This window comes from Gallus gallus, chromosome 37 (assembly GCF_016699485.2).
Source record: "Gallus gallus isolate bGalGal1 chromosome 37, bGalGal1.mat.broiler.GRCg7b, whole genome shotgun sequence".
NCBI lineage: Eukaryota > Metazoa > Chordata > Aves > Galliformes > Phasianidae > Gallus > Gallus gallus.
Window position 1 is genome coordinate 87,718 of NC_052568.1, and position 17,435 is coordinate 105,152.

Here is a 17,435-nt window from a genome sequence, read left to right on the forward strand (position 1 = left end):
GGAGATGAGTTTGGTGGAATGAGGACTTTGCTCTCCCCTGGGCTCTCTACTTCTGATATCAGAGGAGCCAGCAGCAACTCATTCACCCAGCCATGGGGAGAATGGGAGGGGGCAGCAGGGTAACCAGAGCCCTTTGCACCTCATCAATCTCAGGCTGATGAATGGAGCAGATCTTTGGCTATGTGTGGAGGCATCAGGGAGGTGGGTCTCCTGCTGGAGCGATGGTGTATTGCTTCAAAAATATTAGTAATGGAGAAAAGATGAGCGTGCCCCTTCCCCAGGGTGAAGGAACAGTGCTTGGGGCTTTGCCTCAGGGGCTGCTGCTTTTGGGTAATGTCCCTTGCACCGCTCCCAGCTCGACATGAGAATAGGGACAGAGGCACTGATCCTGTGACCAAAGGGCAGCACTGGTGGGAGGTGAAAGGTGCAATCTGAGCCCTGCTGTCCTTTGAGAGTGACCTGTCCAGCCCGGGGACAGCACAGTCGTACTCCGCCATCCGTCTATGCAGGGAGCAGGAGCATCTCCTCCTGGCCTTCAGCCCTGTATGAGGAGGGCCGGGGTGAGGCTTCAGCCTCCATCCAGCCAAAGCTCCCCTGGGAGCCATCAGTTGGAGCCTTCAGCATCAGAGGTATTTCTGGTCATTCCTTCCTACTGATGATTTATGTCCCGGCAGTGTTCAGCTACCCATTCTCTCCACCAGCATCTCCTTGGCAAGCTGAATGCTGTTCTTCACCTAAAACATGGAACACTGTTCCACCTAAAACACTCTCAGACTGTCCCAGCATGTCAGCATATGTGCAGGGAGAAGGATCAGGAGCTCTCATCTGCAGAATGGTGCATTTACTAGAGGTCTCGTGGTATCTGGAGAATTTATCTGCCAATTACTTCTAGAGAAATAGCAAAGAGTCACGCCGTACCTGGGCAGATAAGGGCAGAAGGGGGAAAAGAGAAGTGAGTTTTACTTGCACCTCAAATCTGCCAAACAAAAATTTCAGAGCCTGGAAATGTGACGGGGAGACAGAAATGAGTTTGCAGAGATGTTTCATTGCTGGGCTGCGCCCCATTGCCGAGCAGTGCCCCAACTCAGCTCACAGGAGGGCTCTGCAGCTCAGGCACTGAATTCTCACCCCGTGTGGCTGCAGGACAGGGCTGCCTTTCTGCTGCTCTGCACAGAGCACACATCCCCAGCCCGCTTCTCCTCTCTGAGCACACGGTTCTTGCAAGCAATTTCCAGCACTAAGGGGAGAAGACATCACTGCGATAGAGAAGACCGTTAGCAGCAAATTGCTCACTTCTCGTTCCTTTAAGGGTCGTGCTCTTCTTGCACTGCAGCAAAGGGATTTCCCTTCTCTTCACGAAGGAACTCTGAAATTTCTGTGCAGAGCTTCCTTTCGAATAATGAGGAACTTTGCTCCTCGAGATCCAGTATTCAGAAATAAACCAAAATTATGTGATATGAAACCTCCATTTCCACACAAACACTGTTTCCTCAATACCAGCAAAACCAGTGCTCTCTTTCCTCATCCTATGGTTCTTTTGAGCCCGAATAGATGATTTAATAATTCACAATATAATAATCACACACGCAAAGCCACGCCACACGGAAACAAAATAGACCCTGAACCCTTCCCTGCATGGAATGAGGTCTCTTTGCCCAGGGCAGTTATTTCCCATAGACACAAAAAAGGTTTTTTAAGATTGTGTCCGCTCTGAAATGTCACACAGACCTTTTCCTAAGCAGAGGTAAAGTTCTGATTAAACGCTCTGGTTTGTTGTGAAGCAGTGGTGGATGCTGAGGCTGAACTGGCTGCTCAAAGAATGGTGTGCGGTCACTTCAGGGTTACTGGTGGCTGCCTCTTGTTTTGCTTGGCAGGAGCCTTGGCATCTGCCTCCTGTGTGATCTCTTACATTTTACTCCCAGTCCAGAGAGTCGCTTGTGAGCCTGGGGCAAGTGTCCTTGGGCTGGTTGGCACAGCAATGGCACAGAAGCACGGGGTGAGGTTCATGACACCCAGCTTCAGCCACGTGTAATGCACGAGTCTCCATCGGAGAGGCAGAGTGGTCCCTTTGGTGTTGGTGGAAGGAAATAACACACCAGAGGAGTGCATTCATCTCTTCCTGGAATGAGAGGACAAAGTGCCACATTGTCCTGCTAACTCCAACAGACCCCTGGAGGAGCAGCTCATGTCAGAAGCCTCCTACGTTTGGGTAGGGGAAGCTCACCCTCTAGGAAATCTGCTCTGGCAACAGGTTTTCCTTGACTGCCCTTCTCTTCCTGCATTTCCTTCCCATGCTCTGGCCTGACTCAACAAGCAGCTGCACTTGCACATAACACAGAATGGCGTTGCACTGCTATATTTAACTACAGATTCTTTAGAGATGCTGAACATTGACCTGCGCCTAACGCTTCAACACGCAAGAATAAATTAGCATTAAGGAAAAGCAAATTATTTTGCCTCCAAGAATCTGTTCTGTTAAATGCCCTGGAGAGGTATTAACTTAAGCTTGTTGCAATGCCCAAGCAATTTCTGTTGGCACTTTCCCAGCGTGGTGCACACAGCCGCACAGCTCCTGCTGCCTGCGTTGTGTCAGGGTCCCGGTGTGTGCATGGCAGCCCTGCTTCTCACAGGTGCATGGGGACCGTTCAGGTCATCCTGGTGGGTGCCCTGCTCGGAGCTGCCCTGAGAGCCATCCTTTGCTCTGCTATAGAGCACCGGGACGCTGCGTGGTGTGGGCACCTCCGTGCTCTTCCATCCGCACCTGCAGAGCTTCCTGAAGGCAGATCTGAATCTCTGCGACATCAGGCTGTAGATGATGGGGTTGATGGCACTGTTCAGGTAGATGCACATCCGGCAGAAGAGGAGGAACCAAATGTTGAGGTACGGGGGGTCCACGAAGGAGTTCACCACCACCAGTGTGCGGTATGGCAGCCACAGAAGGGCGAAGAGGACCACCACGACAGCCAGCATCTTGGTCACCTGGTGAGTGGGGAGATGGAGAAGAGAAGGCGCCAGGTGAAGCTAAAGCTCCAGCAGAGCCTTCCCACCTGGAGGAACTGCAGACAGGCTAATTCATAATATCACTCATACCTCTTTCAAACAGAATCACAAACCATGGGACTGTCTACTCCTCTCTGAATCTATTTTGTTTTTGATGCGGTCTTGCATAAGGAAAACCTTTAACTGATAGGTTTTCACCTACCGTCCAAGGGCCTTCCATCCAAGGCACTGGCACAGGCTGCCCAGGGAGGTGGGGGAATCACTGTCCCTGGAGATGCTCAAGAAACATGGAGATGTGACAGTGATGGACATGGTTAGTGAGCATGGTGGGGTAGGCTGGGGTTGGGTGTGATGATCTTAGCAGTCTTTCCAACCTTAGTGATTCTGTGGTTCTTCAGGACCAGCAGCCATCAGCCTGGAAATGAGTTGGAAATAATCATGGGAATTTCTGTGGCAGGGAAGAAAAAGAAAAGTGAAAATAGTGATAAATCAATGAGGAAATGAAGCTGTGAAGAAGTGTGATGCTGAGTTCTGGGGGTGCCAGGGGTAAATCTCACCTGCCTGGGGCATACGGGTTTGCTGTGCCCTCCCAGTGATGGGGCTCCTGGTACAGCACTGGGAGTAGATGAGGCTGCTTGGAGTCCTGCATGATTTCCTGACTTTGCTGACATGGGAGCTGCTCAGCTCATCAGCGTGGGTTAATTTAATTTACGGAGCAGTGGGGAAGCACTCCATCAATGTATTAGGAACAAGTAGATACTGAGAATGCAGAACTGAGCAGTAATCGCCCTCAGCTTGACTCAAAATGCTGAGGAAAAAGCTTTGTTTTTTTTCTCTACTGAAACTCCCATGATGTTAATTTCGACAGCCCTTTTTGGTAAGTGGCAATCAGCCCCCAGCAAACGCTCACAGAATACGTGCGTCCCCGAGGCGGAAAGTATGAGTAAACACCAACGCTGCACGCATATTGAGACAGTGGTGTTTCAAATGTCAAAAAGGGGTTGTGCAATGACTCCAGCCCTCCAAAGGGAAACGAGCACTTGGATCACACTCAGTCTTGCTGCTTTTCTTGGAGTGTTTTGTTGTTTTTTGTTTTGTTTTGTTTTGTTTTTTACTTAGTTACAAACAGCGTTGCCTTCCTGTAATGCTTTGAGTAGAAATTGTGCGTGGTGGCAGCAGAACTTTCCCTACCAGAAAGGAACTGTTGTTAGCTGAGGCCAAAATAGAGCTGTTCTGCTGCATGTGGTTAAATGGGGATGTGAGGATGCTTCCCAGAGTGAGATCTCACAGCGATACCATGAGTGCTCGGGCTGCTGCTTAGACTGCAGCATGTTCACTGCCTTTGGGGAAAGGGTTGGTACAAGGTGCGCCAGAAGCTGGCCTCAGTGCTTATGGGTTGGTTGGTCACATTTTTATCTGTGGTTTATATCCAGAGAGCAAAGTTGATTTGAACAACCATGTGATAAAAGCTGAACTCTACAGCAAAACGCAAGCAGCTCCTCTGGTTAAGTGATGCCAAGAACGATTTCGCTTAGGACATAAATCCCCCCACACCGAGCAGTGCTCCTCCTGGGGGACGAGGGCAGGCTCTGCGCTTTGCCCATCCCATGCAGAGAGAGCTCCTTTTGAGGCTGAGACAGCTCTGACTTCTTGGCTGCTGTCACTCCTTGTTCGGGAGCACGAGAAAAGCGTGAAGTGTGAGCTGAGCTGTGCGCAGCGCTGACAAAGCCAGAGGGAGCGCACAGCGCGCCCTCGGGTTGAGAGGTGAGTTGGTTGCAGACCTTTCTGAGGCTGAACGCCACGTAGCATTGCACAGAACTGCTCATTTATCTGCTTTTCAGCCGTTGCGTCTCTCCAAATGCCTGCACGGTTGTTAGGAATCCCTCTAGCGGTCCGGAGCACGGAGGCGGCTGCAGCTCGGCTCCTGCAGGGGACGGACACCCCCTCTCCCCCCCCCCACCTCCTCACCCCCCCGGCCGGTCCTCCTTCACACCCTCGCGGTTTGGAGCGTTTCCTATTAGAGCCGTTTCCGACGCCGTGTCCTCACTTCGGATGCTCAGGACAGGACCCTTCAGCTCCTGGTGACATTTTCAAGGGCTGTCAGCACTTCCCCGCAGTGTGACAGACAGGTGCCATCACCCGGCACGCCGCCTCTTCCCTCCCACCGCTGCCGCGGGTAATTAACGAGCCAAGAAGCTCCTAATTGGGAGCTGCCCATCAGAACAGCTCTGCCACAGTCGGGCAGGGTTTGCTGCTCCTGCCCCAGACCGAATCCCCGCTGTCGGAGCTCTGCCCTGTCCTGCTCTGCCGCTGTCATCTCTCATCTTCCGCATCTGCACCCTTCTGCTGTTATTTTTCCCGTTATCTTCTCTCCTCCTTCTTCTTACTGCACTCCTCTTCTCTTCTGATCTTTCTTCCTTGTGCCCTCACACCTCTTCTTCATCTACACTCCTCTTCTGTTCTTCCTTTATTCTTCACCTGCTCTGTGGCACTGTTCTTCTTTTCACAGCACTGTCCGCTCTTCTCTACTGCTCTGTTCTTTCTCTGCTCTTCCTCTCTTCTCTCTTGCCTCTTTCCTCTCTTTCCACCTCCTGTACTTTTGCTCTACTTTTCATACTTCTCCTCTTCAGCTCCTCTCCACTTCTGCTGTTCGGTCTTACCTGCACCCACTCATCCCTTCTTCAGCTCTTCTCCCTGCCCGCTTGTTTTTCTTACCTTCATCCTCATTTTTTCTTCTCCTCCTCTTCTGCTCTTCTTTCTTACCTGTGCCTGTTCTTCTCTGCTTTTGCTCTTGTCCTTCTTGGAGTCTGTCTTACCTTTATTCTCTCTTCTCCGCAAGACGGGAAGTTTTTGGAGTGGGTCCAGAGGAGGGCCACTAAGATGGTCAGAGGGCTGGAGCACCTCTCGTATGAGGAAAGGTGGAGGGAACTGGGATCGTTTAGCTTGGCGAAGAGAAGGCTCCATGGAGACCTCCTGGTGGCCTTCCAGTACTTAAAGGGAGCATCTAAGCAGGAGGGGGAATGGCCCAAGGAGGCTGTGGATGCTGCATCCCTGGAGGCATTCAAGGCCAGGCTGGATGTGGCACGGGGCATTTTGGTCTAGTGGCTGGCAGTACTGCACATAGCGGGGAGGGGGGTGGGAGGTGAAACTTGATGGTCACTGTGGTCCTTTTCAACGCACGCCATTGTATGATTCAGTGATTCTGTGATTCTTTATAGGACGCAATCTTCCACTTGGAAAGGGCCTCCCAAGGATCCCTGGTATCCTGTGAGAGCTCTGAGCTGCCACACCAATTTGAAGCTGACTTCATTTTTGGTCTTCCCCTTCAGCAGAAAAGCTCAGACAGCCGAGCCAAGCGAGACGCTGGATTTCCTTTGGCATCAAGGAAAGCATCGTGACATGTTCTGATGCCCTCTCACAATTCTTTCTCCCTCCACCAGCACCAGAGCTGGCGTCCAAAGACACAATGACACTGCCACAGGCATTGTGGAGATTTCTATGGGATAGGGCCATGGTAAGGCTTTATTGACAGAGGGAGGGACAATGAAGATTGGATGTCAGGGAGAAGGTCTTTCCAGAGACGGTGGTGAGATGCTGGAAGCGGATGCCCAGAGAGCTTGTGGACGCCGCGTCCGTGGCAGTGTTGAAGGCCAGGTTGGATTGGGCACTCGGCAGCCTAGTCTAGGATTAGATATGATGCAGATGGGATTCAAGCATCTGTTTTGCAGCCAGCTCGAGTGGAGCTCTTGGAGCTCATGGGCGCCCCATGCCCGCATCAGCGTGGGTAGTGTGTGCCCTTCCTGCGCGGTGGGGCTTTGCTGTTTGGAGGCTGACGCTGAGGAGACTGTGTTTCTTCGTTTATTGGTGGCAGAAATCCAGCTCTGTCAGCAGAGGACTCCTGCGGCTGGCTGGCCTCAGCCTGAGATGTTGATGCTTCCATCTCCTCAGGTTCTTTCTGCCTGCTCTTCTTAGCCCTGCGCCTCAGAAGTCTGACTGAGTCGCATGCCAGAAGTGGAAGCCGGGATGGAGTGCCTTGCGATGCCTGCGACGGGCTGGACTGAGCCCTTGAGGAAGGTCTGGAATCGTTGCTGAAAGATTCGTTGGCTTTGGGCAACTTCAGCACCGCAGCCACACGATGGGCTTTTTCCGCTTCCCGTTCTTCCTCACGGAAGCTCACGTGTTTGGTTCCCGGGGCTCGGCCCAGGTCTTCTTGGCTGTCTGTTTCTGCCTGGCCCTGCAGCTGGCAGGTCAGCGGCTGCTTTTGGTCTTCAGGCACTCCAGGGATGGCTGGCAGCAGACTGAAAGGACAGAGCAGGAGGGGTCCGCCTGAGTGGGTGATGGTTTTGGGGCCGCGTCCTGCAAGCCGGAGCCAGGACCCTTGGCTGCAATGCAGCCTTCCCCACAGACAGCTCAGCGGCTGCCCCGTGGCTCTCCCCCGTGGGATCCAGAGAGGGGCCAGCCCTGTGAGCTGGGGGGCTCCTGGCGTCCCCATCCCAGCACTGTTGGGCAGCCAGAAACAGGGACCCTTTGGGGCTAGGGAATGGGCTCTCGTTGGCTCAGTCAATCACCCCCATGCACATGCCAAGCCAGAGCCTCCAGCCTCACCTGGACGTAGAGCTCTCCTTGCGCAGTAAGCTCCTTATCCTTCGGAGTTTTCCTCCATCTAGACTGTCCGAGCTCAAGCGTTTGATGAAGGTTGGCTTGCCAGCAAATCTCACTGGGATTGGGAAGGCAGAGGAGACTTACCGTCAACCCTTTGGCTCACTCACCAGGGGCGCTCAGGCCTGTTCCCAGAACATGCGAGAGGGCCGCTCTGCTCCCCCCACTGCTGACATCTGTGCCTGCCTGCGGACCCTCCCTGAAACCATCTCTGGCCCCACTCCTCCTCTCTGCCATCTTGGGACTCTCTTTTGGGAGTGCATTAGTGACGGCTGGCTTTGGGAAAGCGGAGCTGGGTGGTGACGATGAGCTGACAGGGTGACTTTTGGGGACCATATCCTTTTGTTGGGGGAGGGCGGGGCCTAAGGTGCCGAGGTGCTCCTGCCATAGCCAGGGATGGGGGCACGTCACAGCCAGCGCCTTGGTTTTGGAGAGGCCAACAATTCCTCGTGGGAAGAGGCCGTGCTGAGCTGGCGTGAAGCTTTGACGTAAGTCAGAGCCCTTGGCTGATGTTCAGCAAGGGATTTCCCATCTCAAGTTGGTGGCTTGTGCCTTGGAAAGGCGCTGGATGCTGCTTTACCTTTCTTGCCCTGTGCGAGAGGTGGCAAAGCCTCCTCTTCCTTTGGTTTCCCCTCCGCAGGGATGCCTCCTGAGGACCTGCGGGATATCCCAGGTGGTGGTTTGGGTACAAACTCCATTTGAAACCTGTACGCGAGGAGACGACAGTGAGCGGTGGGACGCAGCGCTCCACCAATCCTTGTTGCTCTCTCTGATTGCCTGCTGACAGGCCCATTTTCATGCTGCATGATGGCCACTGCTTTCTAAAGGCTTCAGCAGGGCCAGGCTGAGAGCAACCTGATGTGGCGGTAGGTGTCCCTGTTCCCTGCAGGGGAGTGGGACTAGGTGCCCTTTCCGGGTTCCTTCCAGCTCAAATGATGCGATGGTTCTATGCCATATCCTCGTGGGCAGGGCAGGGACGCCCATGGTCACAAGGAACAAATGCTACGGCATGAGAGCTGAGCAGCTGCAGCAAGCAGCAGCTACAGCCCCCAACATACTCACTTGGGAAAGACGACGAGGCAGCCAGAGAGTGCCAGGGAGGCCACCGGTGCCGCTCGGGACACCACCATGTCCAGCAGCCAGGGGGCCTGCAGGGGAGGAACAGGGAGGATGTGGGATGTCCTTGTGACGGCTGAGGCACTGGGCGCACAAGGAGCCCAAGGCAGGGAGGGCTGACGGCACCGCAGCACTTGCACGGCGCGAGCAGCTGGCCAGGTGCTGGTGGTAGAAAGCTACAGCTCACCTTGAGAAGAGCTTTCCTGAACTTCTCTTTCCCTGACAGCTTCTCAAGGAAGTCGTAATAGAATTTCATGTGGAAGGTCAGTCCATCGATGTGGAGCACTCCAATGTCCTTGAAGACAACGGCAACGTTCTCCCCATTCTTCAGGCAGCCAGAGAGCAGGGACACGGTGCTTTGGATGCAAGCCTGCGCTGTCTGCCAGGTCACAGAGGCAGCTGCGGCCACCTCGCTGCTCTTGAGCGGCTCCAGCTTCCTATGGGCTGAAAAATGGGAGGGACGGAGTTGATGATACGGTTGGTTTTCCGCAGTGCTTCCCTGGAACTGCTTCTTGTGGCCATCAGCCAGAACGGCCCCATGTTTGGCTGGGCTCCTCCGAGGGGGAGGTTTGCTTTGGAGAATGGAGGCGGTGGCCCTGTTGGCCCTGTGCGTGAAGCCAGCAAAGCTTTAATCCTCCCTCCTACCTGGCAGGGACTCCCTGCGGGGCTTGAGGTGGTGCACGGCTATGAGGTTTCCAGACAAGTGAAAGACGGGCCACCGCAGAGTCACGGTCCCGTCCTCAGTCCTGATGTCTCTGGAGATGGTGTCAAAGGATCCGAAGGTGGGAATCCAGACCCCCTACAAGTGGTAGAGAAAGGAAGGGCGGCAGGGTTATGGGCTGGCTGGCTGGAGGAAGAGCCCATGTAGCGGTCCAAGGCAGGGACGGAGCTCAGGAGCCCTCTCCCGCTGTTCAGAGGCACGAGCCAGGGCATCGGGAATGGCTTTGGGAAGGGGCTGCACAGTCCTCTCCTTCCCCTCGCCCTCCCAAATGCAGCACAGCAGTCAGGGCAGAAGCAGCCTGATGGGATCCAGAGGCTTCCCGCGAGCGGGATCAGCCCTGAGACAGGACAGCGCCCAGCACAAGTGATCCTGCGGGATTTGCAGGAAGCCCATGGCATGCCCAGTAGAGACACGTGGGGTGAGTTTCCTGCTTTCTGTGGAGGGGAAGAGTGGGAGGAAGTCTTGGCTGAGGCGGACAGGGAGAGGAGGAACCCGGTAGCCAACCCACCTTCTGCACCAGGAGGTGCTCTTGTACGTAGGCGGCCACCGCATCCCAGACGGCAACTCGCTCTGGAGGGCAAAGGAAAAGCAGGGTCACACTCTGCACCTGCCGCTTCCCGGCAGCCCTCCTGCTGCCAGGCGGGAGTGAGGTGGCAGATGGAAAGTGTCGTCTGCGTGCCAGGATTGGCTGCAGCAGCGCTCCTGTGGTGGCTGTGGAGCCGTGTACCTTCGGTGTCGGTGCAGGTGGGTATGGAGGCACGCCTCAGCTGCGGGGCCATCCTCGCAGAAGCTCATCCTGTTCCGCCTCGTGCCAGCGGGTTGCTCCTTGTTGGCGCCAGCCATGCCGGAGCTCATCCCTTCAGGTGCGTCTGCTCTCTACCAGATGCTCCTTCAGGATGCAGGACCCACCAGCGTGCACCGCCTTCATACCCCTCCCGGGTGGCCTGTGTCACAAACGTCGCCACGGCGACGCGGTGACAGCGTGGCCAGTGCTGGCCGCCGCCCATGATGACGCTGGCACCAGCAGCCTGCTGCCCAACCCGGGTGGCAGTGCTGGCACCTCTCTGTTTCCTCTCTCTTCTCTTCTTTGCTCTCCATGTTATGTGACTCGTTTTTCTTTAGTAGCCGTTGCCTGAATTGATCTTCAAGTTGTTGACACAGAAACAACTCCTGTTCCAAAGGACTCTACGCGTAACGTTGGAAGACCTGTTGCCAGAAGGTTTCTTAGTTTTGCCTGGCAGTTTTTTCCTTGATTCTTTGTTGGAACGCTCACTGAATTACCCGGCATTGATCCTCGACGTCATTGTGGTGACTGCGTCGCACCCGCAACCCTAGCGGGCAGGGAGTGCTGTGTTTGGGGGATCTGCACCTGCACTCCCCTTCTGCTGTCCTTTCTTCCCTGTAGCCTCGCTTGCTTTTGCATTTGCACTTCTCTTAGGCTCTTGGTTCTTCCCTGTATTCTCCCTGCTTTTCCGTCTGCATTCTCACTCTTTTCCTGTTTTTTCTCTTCTGCTTCTCTTCTGCTGTTCTATCCTCTGTGTATCCTCACTGCTCTTTCATCTCTATCCTTGCTCTTCGGCGTTTTTTTCCCCTGCTTCCTCTCCGTACTTCGTCTGCCCTGCTTTTCTTCCCTGTAACGTGACGTCTCTTTTCTTCTGCATCTGCTCTCCTCCTCCTCTATCTTCCCTGTATTCTCACTGCTCATTCTCGTGCAGCTGTGCTCCTCTTCTGCTGTTCTTTCCTCCTTGTATCCTCACTCTTCTGATGGTTTCCATTGCATCTCACCACTGCTCTTTCACCTGCATCTGCTTTTCTCTTCTGCTGTATGTTTCCCTGCTTCCTCACTCCTCTTTCTTCTGCATTGGCTCTACTCTTCTGCTCTTCTTTCTTCCCGCACTCTTTTTCCATCTGCCCACCTCTTAGGCTCTCCCTTCTTTTCTATCCTCCCTGCTCTTTCCTCTGCATTCTCACTCTTCTCCTGTTCTTATTCCCCTGCATCATCCTCACTCCTTTTCCCTCTGCATCAGCACTGCTCTTCTGTTGGATTTTGTTTCCTGTTGCCAGACTTGTCTTTATTCTGCATCCGCACTCCTCTTCCCCTGTTCTTTCTTCTCTGTATCCTCACTCCTCTTTCTGCTGCCTCTGCTCTCCTCTCTGCTTTTCTTTGTTCCCTGTATTCTCACTTGTCTTTCTTCTGACTGCTCTTGAAGAGAGAGAGCAGGACCCTGCAGTTTGAGAGAGAAGGGCCTCACAGCAAGAAAGGGGAAAGCAGCTTCACAAAGTAGAAACAAGGGGCAAATAGAGATAGTTTAGGTAGAGAGTGTTAGAAAACAAGGGGTTCCAAGCACTTTCACAGACACTGGGTCTGGAATAGCAAGGAGGATGAAGGCCATAGAGATAAGGGCTGGAGAGCAGCTCGAAAAAACATTTGGCAGGGAGGTGATTAGATGTCTACAGGGCAAGTTGAAACTGGTTTGGGGGATGCCCCCCCTTCAGGGTCAGAAGTTTGCAGCGAGGAAGACTACGAGCCTTTGTGAGGAAGACTGCAAGCCTTCATCATCACGACCTACTACGCCCGCGCAAGGGGGGGAGAGACTGCATGCTAATGGGCTCTCGGGAATGTAATGAAGATGTATCTGAATTCCTGTCACCTACTGATTATGTATTAGTTTGACCTATAACTATAGCACCATTTCTCCTGGCGGGGTGCAAGTTAGGTGGAACGATCCCCCTTGCACCAGGGTGTACGCGCGTCACCAATAAACACATAGCTGCTCCATATCCTTACTGGCTATAGGGTCTGATTTCCGCACGTCAGTCTGTCACATAGGTCTGGGTAGGAACTTACTGGCGTTGGCAGGGCCCTTTCTTGCCACTCCTCTGCTATTATCGATTAAATCTATCAAGAAATCATAATGGCTGTTCTCTGTAAAACCAACACGTAACCTTGTTCCTTCTGCAAGCAACCAAGCCCAACACACGCTGGTAGTGTTGGTAGCTTCTACACTGGTAGAAGGGAAGATAAATCCCTGCAACGTGCTGAACTGCTGTGTAGAATGAGCTCTGTTTTAATCTCGTTCCTCTACGATGCTCAGCTTTCCTAGCTTCTCCCCTGCCTAAGCACACACTTCTGTCCCTTGGCATTAACCATCACGCACAGCGGGATCAAATCTGAGCTCTGTCTCCTCCTGCTTCTTTCCAGAAGGATGAGACAAACAGCAGAAAACAACCAGCCTCCACAGCTAACTCGTTTGGGGTTGCTCCGGACGTTTGGATGTTCCCTTCCATGGCCCAGGCCAAGCTCGCTGAGCTGCTCCTCCTTTGTGCAGGGGAAGACCGGTGCAGGTGCAATGCGCTGGCAAATCCACCTGCAGAAAACACTGCCATTCCCTTTAGAAACAAAGAAACCACTCTGCCCTTGCTCCTGAGCCTGGTCCCTGCCTCCACCTGCAGGGCTTGGCTATCCTGCCTCTGTTCGTGGGCCACTAAATGAAATCCAGACAACAGAGACAAAAAGAGGCAGAGGACTGGCACTAATACTTCCCCGTTGGCGGGAATCTCAACAGAAAGTGTTGTGCTAAAGCTGTGAGGTTCAAGGGAACACCCCTATCAAGGCAAAAGACGTAGAATGGAAGGTTTGGTTAGTCTTCTGACTAGAAGAAGAGAAAGGACTATTACCTCCTATTTTATTTTTCTTTCAGTCTCTCTCGTCATGTAAATCTGAGGATGACCAAAGCCTGTTGCCCCAAGCATTGCTGAACCCGTCAAAATGGTTGCTCAGAGGTATTGCACCGGCACATCGCACAGAAGAACTGTGTAACCTAAGTAGCAAGGGGAGAAGAAAGGGGAGCGGCTAACATTCATTACCTCCCCTAAACTGATAGTCGTTGGCTTCTTGTCCCATCCAAATCCGGGCAAGCAGGATAACAAAGATTTAGTGATGTTTACAACTGTGGTAGGGATTGCTGGATACAACCAGCCACCCAAGGCTGAGCACGCTCTCCGATCCCTTTCGCAATTCTAGAAATACCCAGAAGAGCTCCGTGTTCTCTTGCTTTCATTTCCTTACACGAACCATTTTCAAATGCACGTTGTTATAGGCTGACACAAGATCTAGGGCCTAAAGCCACAGCCACAGAGGTGGACACTGGCCCCAGGGCCTGAATCCATATCTACAGCCAGACAGGCCGGCACCAGCTCTGGGGCTTAAAGCCAAAGCCAGAGAAGCTGGCAAGGTTCCTGGGACGTAAGTCCACAGCCAGAGAGGCCGGCACCAGCCCTGTGGCCTAAAAACAAGGACAGAGAAACTGGCACCGGCCTCGGGGCCTGGAACTACAGCCACAGCTGGAGAGGCCACTACCAGCTTTGGGCCTAAAGCCACAGCCACAGCCAGACAAACCAGCACGGACCCTGGGGCCTGAAGCCACAGGCACAGCCTGAGAGACCGGCACCAGCTCTGGGGTCTAAAGCCACAAAAGAGGCCAGCACTGAGCCCAGGCCCTAAAGCCACAGCCAAACTTAGAGAGGCCGGCACCTGAAGCCCCAACCAGCAAGGCCAGCACCGGCCCAAGGGCCTGAAGTCACAGCCAGAGAGGCCTACACCGGCCCCAGGGCCTAAAGCCCCAGCCCCAGTCTGAGAAACCAGCACCAGCCCCAAGGCCTGAGGCCACAGCCACAGCCACACAGGCTGCCAGCGACCACAGGGCCTAAAGCCACAGCCCAAAAGGCCAGCACTGGCCCCGGGGCCTAAAGCCACAGCCAGAGAGGCTGGAACCAGGCCAAGGGCCTAAAGCCACAGCCATGGCACAAGAGGCCAGCACCAGCTTTGAATATAAATCCACAGCCCAAGAGGCCTATACCGGCCCCGAGGCCTGAAGGTACAGCCACAGCCTGAGAGGCCTACATCGGTCCCCGAACCTAACGCCACAGCCAGACAGACCTGCACCAGCCCCGGGACATCCACGGCGTGCGTTGCTATTGGTTTCCAGTGATTCCTCTGGGACTCCATTGACCACTGTGAAGCCGTATTGGCCTTTTCTGTTTTTTATTGGGCTGCACAAGAGTCGTCTTCACTTCTCCATTCCTGTTCTTCAGATAACCCCATGGGGTGACCCTAAGATGTGGAGCTGGGAGGCGTCCATTTCCTTCGCTTATGATGAAAGCACCGAGGCGATGCGGGCACTCGCTGAGGTCACAACCACTGCTGGGGTGGGAGCGTTTGTGCCACAGCTGGTGAGCAGAGCTGGTGCTCTGGTGAGCGTGCTGCACGCAGAGACTGAGCTCTGGGCCTTCTGTGGAACAGATCACCCTGTGAGAGCCCGACGGAAGCATCGCGTGTGCACTCGTCGGTACTTTCTGCAGGGTTATTGTCCCAAAGGAGATTCCGGGATCGAGGCGGTCTTAGGAAGAGGGAAGCCAGCTCTTTCCAAGGGCTGGGGAAGTTCCTGCAGAGAGAGCCCCTGGAACTTCAGCTTCCTCTGAGCCTTCAGCAGCCATGTCTCAGCAAGGAGACGACCGCGGTTCCAATTGCTGCCGTGTGAGTGGCAAGGTATGGCTCGGCTTCTTCTGCTTGGTGCTTCCGTTTCCTTGTTTTCAAGGGGAAGGGACGGAGCAAGGGGAGCCCTGCTGGTCCTTGGTGACCTCAGGAACCGGTTGGATTCAGCGCTCACTGCTGACAGCCTGGGCTAACAACGTGGACGTGGCTCAGGCTGTCTTTTCCCATAGTGATAATCAGTGTCTCAGCACTCTGATATCCCATCTGTGGCACGATCTGGAACCTCTCTGCAAACCTTGGCTGCCCGTTCCCACCACCGTTTCTCCCTTTCTCTCTTCAGAAGTGGCGCGGTGCGGTTCCCCGCGGTTGGGAGCAGCAGCCAGCAGGCTGCCAGAGATCCAACCGCACCTTGCAGCGCACAGAGGGACGCAACAGGGACGGACGGTCCTTCCTGCCATACAGAAGTGAGTTTCTTCAGCCCTCTGTCGCAAAGTGTGGAGGAATGAATTTTGAGTATTCCTTCTGAGCGGGTGCAGTGCTGTAGGGGATGTCAAGTAAGCATCCATTTGGAGTGCAGGAAGGAGCAGTGCAAAGTGAACTATCAATCCGTTTGTGTTTGGGCTGTCAAAGAAGCATCTTTCTGTTTCCAGGGGGGAAGTGGGCTTACTGCATGATACTTCTGCTGCTGCCTGCTGGTGCCTGTGAAATCAACGTTGTTGATTTTTTACAATGTTTCTGTAGGGATGGATCCTGCGCGTCCATGGAGTGGTGCTGGGCAAGGGGGGAAACGGAAAGCCTCCGCAGGTAAGAAGCTCATGTGAGCTGTGCTATGGGTATGCGCCTCTAAATAGGGCTGCATGAAGGGCAGTGTGTGCGATGGAGGGGAGAGGAAAGGGCACTGCACATCCGTGCTGGGAACCCAACGTTCACCCAAGATCCTAAGATCCCTTACCGTGAGCACTCGAGACATCCTAGCACGATGGCCCGTTCTGCAGAGTGCAAGGACTGCAAGGATTCTCTTTCAATCTTGTTGCTTCTCCTTTCCCGATTATCACAGAGAGAGGTGCCGAGCCCAACGGAAAGATCTACGCAAAAGCAGTGCAGGAAGTCCTTCTGGAGAGAGCTCATCTCCAGGCTGGAGGGCTTCCTACAACAGCAGGTCCCAGCACAGGGGGAAGACCTTCCCCTGCCGTGTGCCCCCGCTCTGTCTCCAAGTCCTTGGCTGGATGTAAACGCAAGGGCTTGGAAGAAGCGAAGCCAACAGCAGTGCAGCTGCCTGCTAACAAAAGAGTGAGGGGGCCGAGCGGAGACAGCGTGCCAGCTCCAGCAGCACACCCTGGGCCTGCTGCAGCGCGGAGCTCCAAGCTAAGAGGTGAGAAGGTGCTGTGGGACCCACCCTGGTGAGCTGCTGCACTTTTCAAGCACACTGAGTTTGCTCAGGGTTTGCTTTGCTTTTTCCTTCTCTGTGGAGGGGACAAGAGTGGAAGGCTACAAAGTCCAAAGGCAGTGAGGTGCCAGAACACGTAACCCCGTCTCCTTCCATTAACTCCATGGTGGTCTTCTGCACGTCCCCCTGGAAATGTCATTCACTGGGAGGCTTCCTAGTCCCGTTTCCTCTGTCTTTTTGCTGCCTTCTGCCTGTACGGCACCCCTGTTTCTGCAGTTGCGCTGCTGACAAAACGCATTCACGTTTATTCTTGCTTTCCAGCGAGAAGACGCCAAGAGAAAGAGAGGAGAGGGGAATCGATGAAGGCTGCCCTCAGAGCTGCCACTGCACGTGCAGAGGTGAGTCCTTGGTGAAGGCAGACACGGCTCTGGTTGTTCTCAGGGCCTCTGTCTGTCAGACATGAAAGAAAGAGACTGTAAAATCCCGAGGGAAGAGCAGTCCTGTTTCTACCCTCGCTCCGTTTCTTTCCAGGCCTCCGCAGTGAACAGCCTTGTGGAGATGATGCAGAAGCTGCAGCTGAAGGACTGAGAGGAGGAGCGTCAGCAGGCAGCGGCTGCAGTGCACGGCGTTACAGGGCAGCGCTGCGAGTGCCGCCCAACTCGGCCCTCCAACTTCAGATGGAGTCAATAAAAACCAGTCACAATGAGAGATTCACACAGAGCGCACGGCCTCATTTGTCCAGCGGCACTCGGAGAGCTGCTGCACCACCTCCTCGTTATTGGTCTCGCGGCGCTCGCTCAGAACTCCCACAGCTCCGTCAGCGAATGCTGCCATCCAGTGATGCAGCGGAGGCAGCAGTCCTTTGCACTGCCCACAAACAGACTGTCTGCAAAGCACGTGCAGAGAGCTGCGAGGAACAAAGCCTGGCCACGAGCATGCTAACTTGGAGAGCAACGCTGTGCAGATGGCTGAGTTTCCCAGGGCAGCACTGAGTGTTTTTGGCTTTGATGACGAGTGTATAATGAGCAAAGTTCATCAAAAGGACAGCGTTTTCTCAG

General features: G+C 54.2%; 2 protein-coding genes and 1 long non-coding RNA gene across 3 annotated transcripts; 1 reads left to right on the forward strand and 2 right to left on the reverse strand.

Annotated features, from left to right (window-relative positions):
- Positions 1–113: 113 nt before the first annotated feature.
- On the reverse strand, positions 114–3,910 carry LOC121108168. The gene is made up of 3 exons (XR_005842462.2): positions 3,558–3,910; positions 3,203–3,448; positions 114–2,979 (listed from the first exon to the last, which is right to left on the reverse strand). It is a non-coding gene; the product is annotated as an uncharacterized LOC121108168 (long non-coding RNA).
- A 2,574-nt stretch (positions 3,911–6,484) lies between these two features.
- Positions 6,485–10,275, reverse strand: LOC121106483 (coiled-coil domain-containing protein 81-like). The gene is made up of 6 exons (XM_040655087.1): positions 10,224–10,275; positions 10,005–10,066; positions 9,421–9,574; positions 8,722–9,219; positions 7,606–7,717; positions 6,485–7,298 (listed from the first exon to the last, which is right to left on the reverse strand). Exons 1-6 carry the CDS (start codon positions 10,273–10,275, stop codon positions 6,776–6,778), a joined length of 1,401 nt encoding a protein of 466 aa, XP_040511021.1. The 3' UTR covers positions 6,485–6,775.
- Positions 10,276–14,537: 4,262 nt separating this feature from the next.
- On the forward strand, positions 14,538–16,965 carry LOC121106492. The gene is made up of 6 exons (XM_040655088.1): positions 14,538–15,044; positions 15,331–15,454; positions 15,732–15,794; positions 16,048–16,362; positions 16,699–16,775; positions 16,909–16,965. Exons 1-6 carry the CDS (start codon positions 14,991–14,993, stop codon positions 16,963–16,965), a joined length of 690 nt encoding a protein of 229 aa, XP_040511022.1. The 5' UTR covers positions 14,538–14,990.
- The last annotated feature ends 470 nt before the right edge of the window (positions 16,966–17,435 follow it).

Coding starts and splice junctions, on each gene's coding strand:
- LOC121106483 (XM_040655087.1), bottom strand. CDS start 10,275: ATGGCCCCGCAGCTGAGGCGTGCCTCCATACCCACCTGCACCGACACC. Junction 9,575..10,004: donor AGCACCTCCTGGTGCAGAAG/GTGGGTTGGCTA, acceptor TACCACTTGTAG/GGGGTCTGGATTCCCACCTT. Junction 7,718..8,721: donor TGCCTCGTCGTCTTTCCCAA/GTGAGTATGTTG, acceptor TCCCAATCCCAG/TGAGATTTGCTGGCAAGCCA.
- LOC121106492 (XM_040655088.1), top strand. CDS start 14,991: ATGTCTCAGCAAGGAGACGACCGCGGTTCCAATTGCTGCCGTGTGAGT. Junction 15,455..15,731: donor GTCCTTCCTGCCATACAGAA/GTGAGTTTCTTC, acceptor ATGTTTCTGTAG/GGATGGATCCTGCGCGTCCA. Junction 16,776..16,908: donor CTGCCACTGCACGTGCAGAG/GTGAGTCCTTGG, acceptor GTTTCTTTCCAG/GCCTCCGCAGTGAACAGCCT.